This window comes from Zalophus californianus, chromosome 4, assembly GCF_009762305.2.
Source record: "Zalophus californianus isolate mZalCal1 chromosome 4, mZalCal1.pri.v2, whole genome shotgun sequence".
NCBI classification, from domain to species: domain Eukaryota; kingdom Metazoa; phylum Chordata; class Mammalia; order Carnivora; family Otariidae; genus Zalophus; species Zalophus californianus.
Window position 1 is genome coordinate 71,102,400 of NC_045598.1, and position 14,975 is coordinate 71,117,374.

General features: G+C 40.0%; 1 protein-coding gene across 4 annotated transcripts in view; it reads left to right on the forward strand.

Moving 5' to 3' along the window:
- DNAI3 (dynein axonemal intermediate chain 3) overlaps nucleotides 1-14,975 on the forward strand; it is a 72,043-nt gene that overhangs the window by 46,907 nt on the left and 10,161 nt on the right. For all 4 annotated transcript variants that reach the window (XM_027614454.1, XM_027614462.1, XM_027614479.1 and 1 more), the window contains 2 exons: nucleotides 6,088-6,218; nucleotides 10,793-10,856. In XM_027614454.1, the coding sequence (XP_027470255.1) occupies nucleotides 6,088-6,218; nucleotides 10,793-10,856 (195 nt within the window). The remainder of the gene's footprint in view (nucleotides 1-6,087; nucleotides 6,219-10,792; nucleotides 10,857-14,975) is intronic.

Consider the following 14,975-nt stretch of genomic DNA (forward strand, 5'->3'; position numbering starts at 1 on the left):
CAAGCCATGCAGGAGAGTTCCAGTTTTTCCACATTCTCATGAACAGATGGTATGGCTAGTCTTTTTAACTGAACTATTCTAAAACGGGTGTAGCGATATCTCATTTACATTTACCTAATGACTAAAGATGTTGAGCATATTTGCATGTATTTTTTTTGCCACTCATATATATATCTTTTTTGGTGAAGTGTCTGTATCTTTTACCCATTTTTTAGTTGTGCTGTTTGTTTTTTTATTATTGAGTTTTCAGAGCTCTTAACATATTCTGCATACTAGTCCTTTATCAGATAAGTGATTTGCAAATATTTTCTCCCAGTCTGTGATTTACACTCTGTTAAACTATTAAGTGTCAGGGACACCTGGGTGGCTCAGTTGGTTAAGCATCTGCCTTTGGCTCCAGGTCATGATCCTGGGGTCCTGGGATTGAGCCCTGCATTGGGCTCCCTGCTGAGCAGGGAGCCTGCTTCTCCCTCTCCCTCTGCCCACTTGTGCTCTCTCTTCATCTGTCAACTAAATAAATAAAATCTTTTAAAAAATTATTAAGTGTCATTCTCCTAACACTGTCTTTTGAAAAGCAGAAGTTTTTAATTATGAGGAAGTCCAGTTTATCAGTTTGTTCTTTCATGGGTCATGATTTTGGTTTTGAATGTAACCGAAGGTTGGGTTTTTTTTTTTCTAGGAGTTTTATAACTAAGTTTATGATCTTCATTGAGATGATTTTTTTCTATGCACAAATTATGAATCAGAGTTCATTTGTGTGTGATGTTCCAGCACCAATGGTTGAAAACACTATCCTCTTTCCACAGGATTGTTTTTGCACTTCTGTCAAAAATCACTTGTCCAAATATGTGAGAGTCCATTTCTGAACTCTCTGTTTTGTTCTGTTGATCTGTGTCTGCCTTTACACCAATACCACACTGTCTTGATTACTGTAGCTTTAGTACTGTAGTACTAAAGTCTTGAAATTAGTGCTAGTCCTTCAACTTTTTACTTTTTCAAAGTAGTTTTTAACCATTCTAGGTTTTTTGTTATCCCATGTGAATTTTGTATCTTTTGTCTTGCATAAGCCTGCTCTGACTTTGATTGGTAAATCAATATTACAAGATCAGTATTACAAGAATTTGGTGTCTGCAATATAGAGTCTTTCAAGTCATTAGTAAGGTATATCTCCCCATCTACTTAGGTCATTAATTTCTCAGTGATGTTTTATAGTTTCCAGTGTACAGGTCTTTCACTTCTTTTGACAGATTTGTCTCTAACTCTTTCACATTTTTTGGTGCTCTAGTAAATGGTACTTCCAAATTTTTAATTTCTGATTGTTCATTACCAGTGTGTAAAAATACAAATGATTTTTGAGTATTGATTTTGTATCCTACAATCTTCCTAAAATCACATGGGTTATAGTGGCTTATTTGTAGATTTCTTTGGGTTCTCTATATAGATGATAATGTCATTTGGGTTCTCTTTGTAGATGATAATGTCATCTGTAAATAAGGACAGTGTTACTTCTTTTCTGATCTGTATGATTTTTTTTCTTACCTGATTACACAGCTAGAAACCTCAGGATACAAAGTGGTTAGAGAGCATTCTTATTTTATTCCAGATCTTAGGGAGAAAGCATTTAGTCTTTCTCCATTAAGTATGATGTTAGGCTGTAGGGTTTTTGTAGAGTCCTTTATCAGGTTGAAGAAGTTCCCTTCTATATACCAATTAATGTTGGATTTTGTCAAAAGATCTTTGTGCATTTTTGGAGATGATCATATGCTTTTTTTTTCCCTTTTTAAACTTATTAATATGGTGAATTGCTTTGATTAATATCTGAATGTTAAACTAGCCCTGGATTCCTGGGATAAACTCCACTTGGTTGTGATTTAATAATTGTAATCCCTGAATTTTTTAAGGAACAATTTTTAACTGTTATCTCTATACTTATATCGGCATTTATTCAAAACATGTATTAACTCTTGCAAAGTGCTAGGCTCTGAGGATATAGCTGTGAAGAGATAATTCCCTGCTTCTGTGGAGCTTACCTTCCGGTGTGATAGATACATATCTGTATCCACTTAAGGAAGGACCTATCTAAAATGAATCTTGAGGCATGACCCAAATGTCATCAAACAGGAATACTCCCCATCAAATGAATGCTCTCTTTCCAGATGAAGACATTTTGTGGATATTTCTTAGAGAAAGGTATACTGACTAAATCAGTTCATAAAGGGAATGGACATAATTTTTTAGATTCTCAGCTGAGACTGTGGTTGGCTATGTCCCTTTACGTGTGTTCAGAAGTCTGTGTTGCAGGCAATCCCACAAGTCCTGGAGAAAATTAAATTTCGCTTGGTAATCTCAATGGATCTTGCTAACACATGCCTCTTATCACTAAAGGCAGTTACTGCGGTCATGACCTGCCTCTTGTGTAGATGGCCAACTCTCAGAGGTTTATTTGAAATCTCATTATGGTGTTTTGAATCTCCGTAGGACACACTTCCAGCTATGTACCTACTCTGGCCAGAGTTGAACCTATTGACTAGAATATACTCGTATGTTTCTTGACCACATTTTGTTTATTGACCCAATATTGGTTCTCCTTCGACCTTCCACCAAGAATTCCTAGTTCACGCTCTTCCATCATCACATTCTCAAGACCTCTCTCCAGCTGTCTGGTGCTGTGTTGCCACCTAGTGGCTGTAGGCCACGTGGCTCTCACCTGCCATGTTCGATAGCTAATAGTCCGTGCCCTTCTGAGCGCTCACTTTCAGATGTTCTTTTTGTTTATTCTGTTGAGGAAGACTTTGCTCTAAATGTTTTTGGAATTCCTATTTTGGAATTGCCTTCAGAGCCTCCGTTACATTCTTCTGAGCACTGTGGCATAGTAGCTAAGGATGTGGATTCTGGAGTTTGTGTTTAAATCTAAAGCCACCATTTTATTATTTGACCAGGTCAAATTACTATACCTCTCTGTGCCTTCCGTTTTTTTAATAAACCTGTTTGAAAAGAGAGAGGTGAAGATAAGGGAAGTAAATAATGAAGGTAACTACCTCATGGAGTATTGTGAAGATAAAATGAGTTAATACATAGACAGCTCTAACAGCTCTTTGTCATCCTTGAAGGAGAATTAGTTACTGTGAGGATTGAGTGAAACGGTGCATGCGGAGCACACGTTCAGTACCTGGCATGTAGTCACGTAGTAAGCATTTAGTAAATGTTAGCTGCTGTTAGTATCCCAGGCCGTCCCTGGTGATGGAAATCCATGGATGGATTCCATGAGGATAATGCTGAATTTAATAAATATGCAGGATATTCCAGTCGAGTCTGAGTAAATACAGTAGATGATCACATTTTTCTCTGGCCTCATTCTCTTTAACTGCACCACAGTAAACTCTATCAACTAAGCCCCTTTTCTCGGAGCTCCTGACTTGGCTTTTGTGGTTTTCCTGATACTTCTTCAGTTTCCCTCCTCGGTCTCCTCTCCCTGCTGCCTTCTCATCATAAATGTACCTAAGACTCTAACTTCAGCAGTGTGCTCTCCTCTTTACTCACCCCTTCTGGTAACTTGGTCCACTCTTCCCCTGTTGACAATCCTCCACCTTGCCTCTCGCTATCTCCTGGGTTTGAACCCAATCTATTCCCTCAACTTCAGTGTGTCCAGAACAGAACTTGGGTCATCCCTGTCTCTCTCCTCAGGTCCCTACATCCAGTCTCTCACTTAGGATAACTAGGTCTTCCTTTACAGCACATCTCACATTTGCCCCTTCCTTTGCATCACCTGTACTGACGTCACCCTGGATCAGGCTCTTGGCTCCCCTTGTTAGACCAGAGGGCTCCAAACTCTTCCGTCTTGCTCCCCTCAGGAAACATTTTTTAAGCACATATTTCCAATGAACATGTATTTATCTACAAATTATATGCATGTTCTACTCTACTAATATGATATACTCTACTAATACTAATATATTAATGTATATTATTTAAAAAGAGAAAAACAGACATTGAAATGAGGGTGAAGAATTTGACATAAACAATATCTTTTAGTAGGAACAATGTGGGGACGCTTGGGTGGCTCAGATGGTTAAGCCTTTGCCTTCGGCTCAGGTCATGATCTCCATGTCCTGGGAGTCTGTTGCTCCCTCTCCCTCTGCTTCTCCCCTCTGCTTCTGCTCTCTCTTTCTCTGTCTCACTCTCTCTCAAATGAATAAATAAAATCTTTAAAAAAAAAAAAAGAACATTATGATTAAAGGTACCTAGTTATTTCTTGAAATGTTGATTGACACTTTGTAATACAGCTATTTAAAAGTCTGATTTCATGTTTGGCTTATTTCAATACTGGTTTTTGATGTCTTACTTATTGGGAAGGGATCTACAGGCCCAAAACATGTAGATCTCTAATAAAGGAAATGCCGGTTGATTGTACCAACAAAGTCATAATTGTTTTATTGTTTTTTTTCTTAAAGATTTCATGTATCTATTTGACAGAGAAAGAGAGAGAGAGAGAACAAAAGCACAGGGAGCGGCAAGCAGAGGGAGAGAGAGAAGCAGGCTCCCCGCTGAGCTTGATGAGGGGCTTGACCCCAGGACCCTGGGATCATGACCTGAGCCAAAGGCAGACACCTAACTGACTGAGCCATCCAGGTGCCCCTCATAATTGTTTTTTACTTTTGTCCATAATTATGCTATATTTTTTTTAGATGGAATGTATATTTTTAGTAGACCTGAGGTTTTTTTTTTCCTCAACTTTTTTTTATCATATTATGTTAATCACCATACATTACATCATTAGTTTTTGATGTAGTGTTCCATGATTCATTGTTTGCGCATAACACCCAGTGCTCCACGCAGAACGTGCCCTCTTTAATACCCATCACCAGGCTAACCCATCCCCCCACCCCCCTCCCCTCTAGAACCCTCAGTTTGTTTCTCAGTTTTTTTCTATTTTAGTTTTCATTTATATGTTTGTTGGTTGGTTATTATGTTTGTTTGTTTGTTTTCCCATGGGTGATATAACCTAGATGGTGATATATTGAAATGTGGTGAGTAGGGTTTCCAGAAATTTAATATCACATTTTTTTAAAACTAATAAGTGACCTGGGAATATGCCCAAGATAATATCTTAGAGCACAGAAAAGGAGGATACAAAGCTAAAAGACACAATTAAAAGAAAATCTTTGTATATTCATAGAATATATATATAACAGAAATGTAATTATAGGGAAATATTTTAATAGTAGTTATCGCTGAGAAATATGATAATGGATGATTTTTGTTATTTTCCTCATGCTTTTCTCTATTTTTCCAAAGCTTCAGTAAATAACATTTACTAATTTTAGCTCATAAAAAGACTTTTGTTTTAAAACAAGATGACGTCAGATACTTTTAAAAACAAAGAATTTCCAGATGGTGTTTGAATTTTAGCTCCCAGATTTACTATGCTCTGTTTGCATGTATAGTTACAGCTGTAATATAGTACAATCACTGTGTTCTTATGTAATATACATGAGCTAATAAGAAAACCTTAAATTATGTTCCATACATGTACTATGCTTATGAAAAACAAGTAATACATTTTAGATGGATTTTTTTTTTAGAAGTTAGATCATTTTTGACACTTAAAGGGCTAATCTTGAATTATTTGAAAAAAATGTCCATATGATACCAACTGAAAAAATGACACGAGTTTCCAATTAGAGTCTTATTGAGAATATCAAGAGTAATGTAATCCAGAGGATATATTTCATGTTCAATTTTTACTGTAAATAATTCTGAAATGATAAAATGTGGAACTGGTTTTTAAACTGTGTGCCATGGAACTTTTTAGAGCCCTTGAAAGTAGGTAGAGGGGCCTTCCCCTTCCCACCAGGAAACACTTTAATCACAGCAATGCAGGTTTTGATCAATTTTACATGCAAGGGTTCCTGCATATACTTTGGTTTGAAAAAAAGTGTTCTACTGCTAAATTAGAAGTCTAAAGATATTTATACTTATTCCTACCACGCTGGGGAGGAAATGGGGGACAGAAAAAATAAACTAACCATATTTTAAAAGGTCTTTCACTGTAAATATGTGCTTCTTCTATTCATACTCCTCTGAAAGACAAAATATTAGCCCAGAGCAAAGCAGTGAAGGCAGGAGAGATGAACCCATACCACAATCTGGAAGCTGGGTTGGCCAATCATCTCAAGCCAATAGAAGACTTCTGCACAAAGTTCTTTGTGGGAACAGAGGTGAGTTAGAATTATCTGCTCTTTTACATATGTATATACATATATAGAAAAGAGTCTTCATTATATATAGTCTTAATTTCAGCCTCATTGAGACATAACTGACATAAAATTGCGAGATATGTAAAGTGTCTATCATGGTGATTTCATGTATGTATACATTGTGAAAGGTTTCCCCCATCTAATTAATTAACACATCCATCACTTCACATATTTATCTTTGTGCCTGTGTGTGTGTGATAACATTTAAGTTATATTCTCTTAGCAAATTTCAATTATACAATATGGTGTTATACTGTAGTCACCATGTTTTACATTATATCCTCAAAACTCACTACTCTTACAACTGAAAGTCTGTACCCTTTTACCAGCCTCTTCCTATTTCTCCTTCCCCCCCACCCCCACCCTGGCAACCACTTTTCTACTCTGTTTCAGTACAACACTTACTGCACATTTGCTTTATGAAGGTTTGTAATATTTATACCATTCCCATATTTTAATATACTTCTTTGCACTGAATTTTTTAATGTTGATGCTTCATAGATTCATATTTAAAATGTTCCTGATGAATGTGAAAAAAATCTATAAAATTCAGTATGATCCTCTTTACTAATGATTTATTGATCAACCTGTGAATATTTATTGAACACCCACACCATATAGAAGAAATCCATGCTAAATATTAGAGCCCTACTAAGAAAATATATTGCTTTGTTAGCTAGCAAAATATAGTAGCAAAACTCACTCAGTTCAAAAGATAAGTAACAACTGGATATAATAATGATAATGGCTGCCATTTTTTGGCACCTACTATAATAACCAAAGTGAGCTTACATTTATTGGACATTTTCTATATAGCAGGGTCTGTGCCAGGTATTTGTTCCAAATTGTATCTCATTTAATCCTAATAATCTTGTAGGGATTAATCTTCACTTTGCAGATGAAGAAATGAGGCTCAAAACTTTATCTATGGCCATACAGAGACAGAGATGCCTTTTTCTTTTTTTATTATTGTTATGTAAATCACCATACATTACATCATTAGTTTTTGATGTAGTGTTCCATGATTCATTGTTTGTGCATAACACCCAGTGCTCCACGCAGAACGTGCCCTCTTTAATATCCATCACCAGGCTAACCCATCCCCCCACCCCCCTCCCCTCTAGAACCCTCAGTTTGTTTCTCAGAGTCCATCGTCTCTCATGGTTTGTCTCCCCCTCCGACTTACTCCCCTTCATTCTTCCCCTCCTGCTATCTTCTTCTTTTTTTTTTTCTTAACATATATTGCATTATTTGTTTCAGAGGTACAGATCTGTGATTCAACAGTCTTGCACAATTCACAGCGCTCACCATAGCACATACCCTCCCCAATGTCTATCACCCAGCCACCCCATCCCTCCCACCCCCCACCACTCCAGCAACCCTCAGTTTGTTTCCTGAGATTAAGAATTCCTCATATCAGTGAGGTCATAGGATACATGTCTTTCTGTGATTGACTTATTTCACTCAGCATAACACCCTCCAGTTCCATCCACGTTGTTGCAAATGGCAAGAAGAGATGCCTTTTTCATTCATAACTCTATTTCCCTGAAATAAAGGGTTCTCAAGAGCATACTGCCCACCAGGCACATCACTAGGCCCTGGATCAGACATAAATCAACAGCACAGTCCCTGTCCTCAGGGCACTCACTGCCTAGATAAGGAGCAGAAACATTAAAGGCGTTATCCATGCCAATGCCCATCTAGAAGCCATGGGGACAGGACAGGGGAGGTGGGGGAAGGCGGACTGTTAGCTGGCTGGACTTTGGAGGTTGAGGAGGCATCTGAAAGATCAGAGTACAATTCCCAGCAGAAGTAACAGCCTGAACAATACTTTTTGGAATTATGGAAGCTTGGGATTTGCCTGGAGATAGTGGAATCATTTGTGCAAGAGGGAATGCTATACCTTGAATGCTAGGTTGGGATCCAACCAAAGAGCCTTTTCTGCCATGTTAGGGAATTTGAATTACATTTGGTGAGCAGTGAGGCACTTACCAAACAGATACTTGTTTTATAATTTGGGCTTTCAATTTTTTATAACTTGGGCTTCTAATTTTTTTTAATTCTGGAAAAATATAAATAACAAGTTACCATCTTAACAAATTTGAAGTGTATAATTTAGTATTATTAGATATACCCATATGGTTGAGCAACACTCACAGCCATCTATCTCCAGAACATTTTCATCCTTCCAAACTGAAATTCTGTACCCATAAAACAATAACTCACCATTCCCTCCTGCCCCCAGCCCAGGGCATCCACCATTCTACTTTCTGTCTCTGTGACTTTAACTACTCTAGGTACCTCATGTAAGTAGAATCATATAATATTTGTCTCTGTGCACACCAGAGGTTTTTTAAAAGATTTTTTATTTATTTTTTGACAGAGAGAGACACAGCGAGAGAGGGAACACAAGCAGGGGGTGTGGGAGAGGGAGAAGCAGGCTCTCCGCAGAGCAGGGAGCCCGACACGGGGCTTGATCCCAGGACCCTGAGACCATGACCTGAGCTGAAGGCAGATGTTTAACTGACTAAGCCACCCAGGAGCCCCCACACCAGAGTTTTAATAAAGCAGGGGCTGACAGCTTTAGAAAGATGAATGAACACAAGATCTTAAAACGGAAATTAAAGTATGACACCCGGTGGCTAAACTCTTCAGTGACAACTCAAACATGAACAAAATCCAAACTCTTCACACTGTGACCTACAGGATTCTGCATAATTTGGCCCTTTCCTATCTCTCCACCCCATCTACACCAATCTCCCTCTCTCCTTCCAGCTGCTTTGATTTTTCTCTTTCTTTTTCTACCCCAAACTCTTTCCTGCCTTTCGAGCCCTTGCCCTCCTTAGAATTAACTTAATCCATCATTCAGCAGATATTGCAGATACTTATTGAGCATGTATTATATGCCAGGCACTGTTCTTGGCCCAGGGAATAGAGCAGTGAACAAAAAGGAGACAAAATTCCCTACCCTCATCGGCTGACATTCCGGTGGAATGCTCTTCTACCAACACCTGACATGGCTGATCCGTCTCCTTTGGCTAGAGAGAATAAGGGAGACCTCCCCGGGTTCTAGACTGGCTAGTGCAGAGCTGCAGCAGGAGGGAGTGGAGCCAGGAAGACGGACAGGCCAGCCAGGCAGTGACTTCAAGGGGGCCAGCCCAGAGACGAAGAGGGCATGAGCAGTGGGGCCAAGAATGTCAACACAGGGGAGGAGGAGGAGCAGAATTCTCAGCCCCGGGAACTGGATGGAGGAGTAGCATGGGAAGGTTCCCAGCTAGGTGGCTGCCGAGAGAATGGGCACTCGCCACGTGTGGATGAACCTGGTTCAAGCTACTCCTCTGTGACTTGGTTCTGTTTGGTGTTGCACGTATCCACTGTGAGACTCAGGAGATATTAGTGACTCTTACAGGACTCTGGTGGAGGCTGGGTCACATACAGAAAGGTCCTAACAGCGGTGGCACACACCGTGGGCTCACTCATGATAAGGGTGGGCGAGGTGTCACAGCCAACAGGGAAGGTGTGTGCACTGGACGCGGGCCGGTCTGTGCTCTCTCGGCCTCGGCACCACAAGTGGAGAGTGGAGGGAGGGCTTGTCCTCTGACTGAATTTCCAACACCAAACACAGCCCTTGTTTGTTACATGTGTTCATGAATAAAAGCACAGATGAGGGAATGAGTGGGCGCCGGCCAGATGTTTTCCCCTGTCCTCTCCCTCGCCTACACATCCCAAGCCATCCTCCCAGGCCTCTCAGCTCCTCTTTTTATACACCCTTCTCTGTGTTTTCCTTTTATCACCCAGAGAGAAAAACACTGGAATTAGGAGCCTGCATCTGGGTGACCCTGAATAAGTCACTTAACCTCTCTGAGTCTCCGTGTTCCTGCTATTAGATGGGCCATGGGACTAAGGTTTCCTCGAAACCTCTCCCACCTCTGCTGTTCACGGGTTCTGCATCTTTTCCCTGTGTGTGGCTTTCTGCCCCTTTACACCAGATCCCCCTGCCTTCCCCTCTCCTTATCATGGCCATAAGGAAAGTGGGAATATATATTATTAGTTATGTTATTTAAATGGAATTTTGTTTCCTGTTCTCAACTTTAAAGGTAACGCTACCATATTATCAATTTACATTCCCCTTTTCTCTCTTACTTCACAAATATTTTTAAGTACTGACTTTGTATCATGCTGAGAACAAATCACTGAAGAAGTAGAACCAGATCCCTTCCTGGAGTTTTTGGTCCATTGGGACAATTTTCTACTAACAAAAACTTTAGAAACCCAGTACATAGATTATCTCCATAAATGCCTGTGTTTTCCACATCACTATGTGTACATAAAAATTCAACAAATTCATTTTTTTGTTCAATATAAAATCAAGTAATCACTTTGAGCCTCCTCCACACTATATCAAGTTATCATTTGACTGAATTAACCTGTTGCTTTGTGCTTGTTTGGGTTACAGCCAGACTTGGTACATGCATATGAGGTCTTTAGTCCCTTAAGTTGTCATTGTACTCATCAGAAACCTGTAATATTTTTAGGAAGGTGGAGTGATATACACAGATTGGAAAATGGAAAGAGACCCTGAAACTGGCCGACTGATGAGTAAGTTCTGATGATTGCTCTGTTATGAGTAAGTTACTCCTTTTTTCTTTTTAGAAGATATTATCTATTTGAGAGAGAGAGAGTGAGAGAGAGAGGAGAACAAGCAGGGGGGAGGAGCAGAGAGAGAGAAGCAGACTCCCTCGCCAAGCAGGGAGGAGCCCACAGGGAGCCTGCAGGGAGCCCAACACGTGGCTTGATCCCAGGACCCCGAGATCATGACCTGAGCCACAGACATGTAAACAACTGAGCCACCCAGGCGCCCCAAAGTTATTCCTTTTTACAAAGTGCTGAGTAACCCTGGCCTTGCTGAGGGGAGGGAAGGCACTTAACGTCCTGTGTCTGCACCTACTCAAAGTGAGGGCCTCAAAGAGCAGCACTTGGGAGCCTGTTAGAAATGCAGAACCTTGGACCCTACCCCAGGCCTGCGAATCGGAATATGGATTTTTAATAAGATTCGCCTGGTGATTTGTTTTCACCTCCCCCAAATTTGAGGAGTACTGATCTATTGATGCTTAAATGACTAAGATAGTTGTACAATTAAATTAAAAAAAAAAAAAACATGTGTTTCAATAATTCAACAACTTGGTAACTCATCTATATGAAAAATATTAATGTGAAATTATAAATTAAATTTACAATGATCTTGGCGACGTCAGAACAGAATGGAGAAGTAGCTGCAGGACCCTCCTCTCTGGCTGGGACTAGCGGTGTGCAGACTCCGGGCAGCTGAGCAGCGGTATGGGGACCACACCCAGCTGGGAGCAGGAATCAGAGTTCGGCTCCCTAATAAGTAAGCTAAGCTCCCTGTCAAAGCTTGGAGCCCTGAGGTTCACTACAATTACAGCTGCTTACTTTAAAGCTTTGGATTTGATTATGGCATGAAAATGTATTTGAGCCACATTCTGTAATGTGGAATGACCGGAAGCACAGGAAGAGGTAGCTGCTGGGACTGCTAGCATGCGATGGAGCAGTGAGGTGGGGCAGGCCGGCTAGGTTCGCAGAAGGGAATCTGATCTCAGAACCAGCGGGCATGGGAGTGACTGAGCAGGGTCAGAGGTCAGAAATACAGCCTGCAGGGGACCGCTGCTGGGTCTCAGGTCTCTGCCTCGAACTTCACCCCCTCCCCTCTATCTACCGAGTCTGGCTCTGCAGACTGGAGTCGGCCTTAGACCCAGAAAGGCGTGTTTCTCAGCATTGCCTCGAGGATAGCCATATTAATCTGGAAACGGAAGCACTCCTAGTTTTCTGACATAGAACCTCTGACCAGAAACCAAAATGTGTGTTATTGATAAGAGTGGGGCATTGAGAGAGAATTAGATATGATCCAAGGAAAGGTCAAGTGCTTGCAGAAGTGAGACTGATTTTCCACTTTCCGTTCTCAAACTCCAGGATTTAAAAGATGAACTCAAATTTATATATTGGATATAATGAATTACATTCAGCTACTTTTATGTTTATTCATGTACCTGTTTATTCAATAATTCTTGAGTATTAATTGTGCATGTACTGCATGCACACGGCGGCTGTCTCCACTGTTCTGCTGGGACACCAGTGGAGACCCTGATGCCATGACTTGGTTACACTGGTTCTTCCTGGTCTCAGAGTTTTTTGAGGCCTTACCATGGTGCCAGCTTCCTAAACTGCTTTTGAGGCAGACCCTGAGACCCTGATAAACAGGTTTAGTTATTTATTTTAAATTTTTTTCCATTTCTAGAATAACCAATGATAATAAACTTAAAAACCAAGAGCTTTGTGTTTGAAACTCACTAATGTTGTTTGTTCTTTTTTTTTTTTTTTTTTTTTTGAGAGAGAGAGAACAAGAAAGCATGAGCAGGGGGCGGAGATAGGCAGAAGGAAAGGGAGAGAGAATCTTAAGCAGACGCCATGCCTAGCGTGGAGCCCAACAAGGGACTTGACCTCAAGACCCTGAGATCATGACCTGAGCCAAAATCAAGAGTCAGGCGCTTAACTGACTGAGCCTCCCAGGCGCCCTTTGTTCTTTCTTTCTTACTTTCATTCATTTGTCAATTCATTATTGAGAATCTATTCTGTGCCAGGCACTGGGGGATATGAAGATGAACAAGATATTATCCTCCCCCAAAGGAGTTCCATGATCTATTAGAAAAATCAAACACGTAAACAAATGATGACATTACACTGTCATTAGAGCTGTGGCTAGAAGCAAACACAAAGTGACATGGGAAACCAGGAAGGGACAAACTCTCTTGAGTCATTAAGAAAGGGCCCTACTGAAGAGAGATACATTTGAGCTGGGTCTTGAAGGGTGGATTGTAATTTTCCAATTGGAGAAAGATGTGCCAGATAGAAGGAATAATAAATGCAAAAACATGGAAGCCCAAAAGAGCAGTGGACAATTAAGAAATGGAGATCTCCTAGCCAAAGCATAGCAATAGAGAGGGCAGCAGGAGAGGTGTCAGGAAGGACAGCTGGGTCCAAATGGCTAAGAGCCTTGAGAGCCTACTAAGCTTCGAAACTTATCCTAGTGCCACTGGTATAATCAAAATATCACTCTGGCAGGAGATCAGGGGCTGGATTAATTTACTGGTGGGACTTACAATGGAAGTAGAATGATCACTTGCAATAGTCTAGATGAGAGATGGAGAGGACTAAGTATAGGCATGGTAACAGGGATGTACAGCAGAGGAAATATAAGAGAGGCTTAGCAGTCAACATGCCAGGATTTTGTGACCAGTGGAATATAGGTTGGTAAAGAAGAAGAAGAGTTGCTTTTAATTTCCTGGCATTTAGTTCATTGCAAAAAAAAAAAAAAAAAAAAAGGAGAGAAATAACTTTAACTACTTACAAAAGGATACTTTAAAATCATCATAATATTTTAAAATACTTTAAAATCATTAGTCAAGCATTTTGTAACATGGAAAGCCAAGCAACACTTATTCCCATTGGATAATGGCTGAAGTTCAGAGAAAGTCAATGTTTAGACCCTCTAAACTGTGCACTGCTCGCCCTAATTATATCCATAAACTGGCAATGTTTTCCTTGAGAGCAACCAGTCTAATGTTTTTCGTAAACACCATGGAGTGTACCTGAGTAAAGATGAGGCAATTACTGGGACGCAGTCCTTCTTGATTTCCTAGGGACCCCATGTTCTTATCAACAAGGCAGGAAGGAGAATTTCCTCTTCTAAGAAAAAGCATCTGAAAGGCAGTATCCTGAATGAGATATATGTGATAAAGAAGGAAATCAAACAAAATTTCCAGATGATCTAAGTGACAAGCCAAGAAATGAAGGCTGAACGATGACAATTGTTATAATTATTTCATGTACTCTACTCACAAATCGGCACATGCCATGCATCATGCATTCTTCCAAGTACTTTCCATGGATTAGCTCATTTAATCCTCATAGCAACCCTAGGGGGTAGGTACCAGAATTGCCAGATTTTGAACCTAGGCAGTCTGCACTCTTAATCACATCACTGTACTGAATCCTGCATTAGATAATGATTCTGGAAACTACTTCTTTGTTTATTGTAAATTTCTCATAGCAACTTGGCCTGGGGCCTCTAAGTACTCCATTTAATAACTTAAGGACAGCTCTATCCATTGCTAGATGGAACTAAATGTCCCTAAAAGGACAAAAGGAAGGAAAAGTTATGGGCTGAGAACACCTAACATGTTATTTTAAAGTATAAATCTTGGTGGTTATCAATCTTGCTATCACTGGTAATCATTATATTCTGCAGAGGGCTTCCAGATTCATGAATGGCCCTGCTCACCAGAGTGAGGTGGTGTCTAGGGAACCCCCACTATAGGAGGTTAAAAACCAGGCTCTGAAAAACAAGAGCAGCAACAAGAAGAAAGCTGCTGGTGTCCAGGGCTTTCCTGACTTCCCAGGAACCTTCCAGATTGCTTCAAGATTGCCTTAGAAGTATGTCTCCTATGCTATCTTCAAGATGGAGCTTCAGTTGGAGGAAAATTGGTCTGTTTTTTTTTTTTTAATCCAGGAAAGCTACATTTAAATTTTTTGTTTATTTTTACTTTTTATAAACTTTTTGAATTGTGGTAAAATATACATAAATGTGAAATGTACCATCTTAATCATTTTAAGTGTATAATTCTTTAATATTAAGTACTTTCA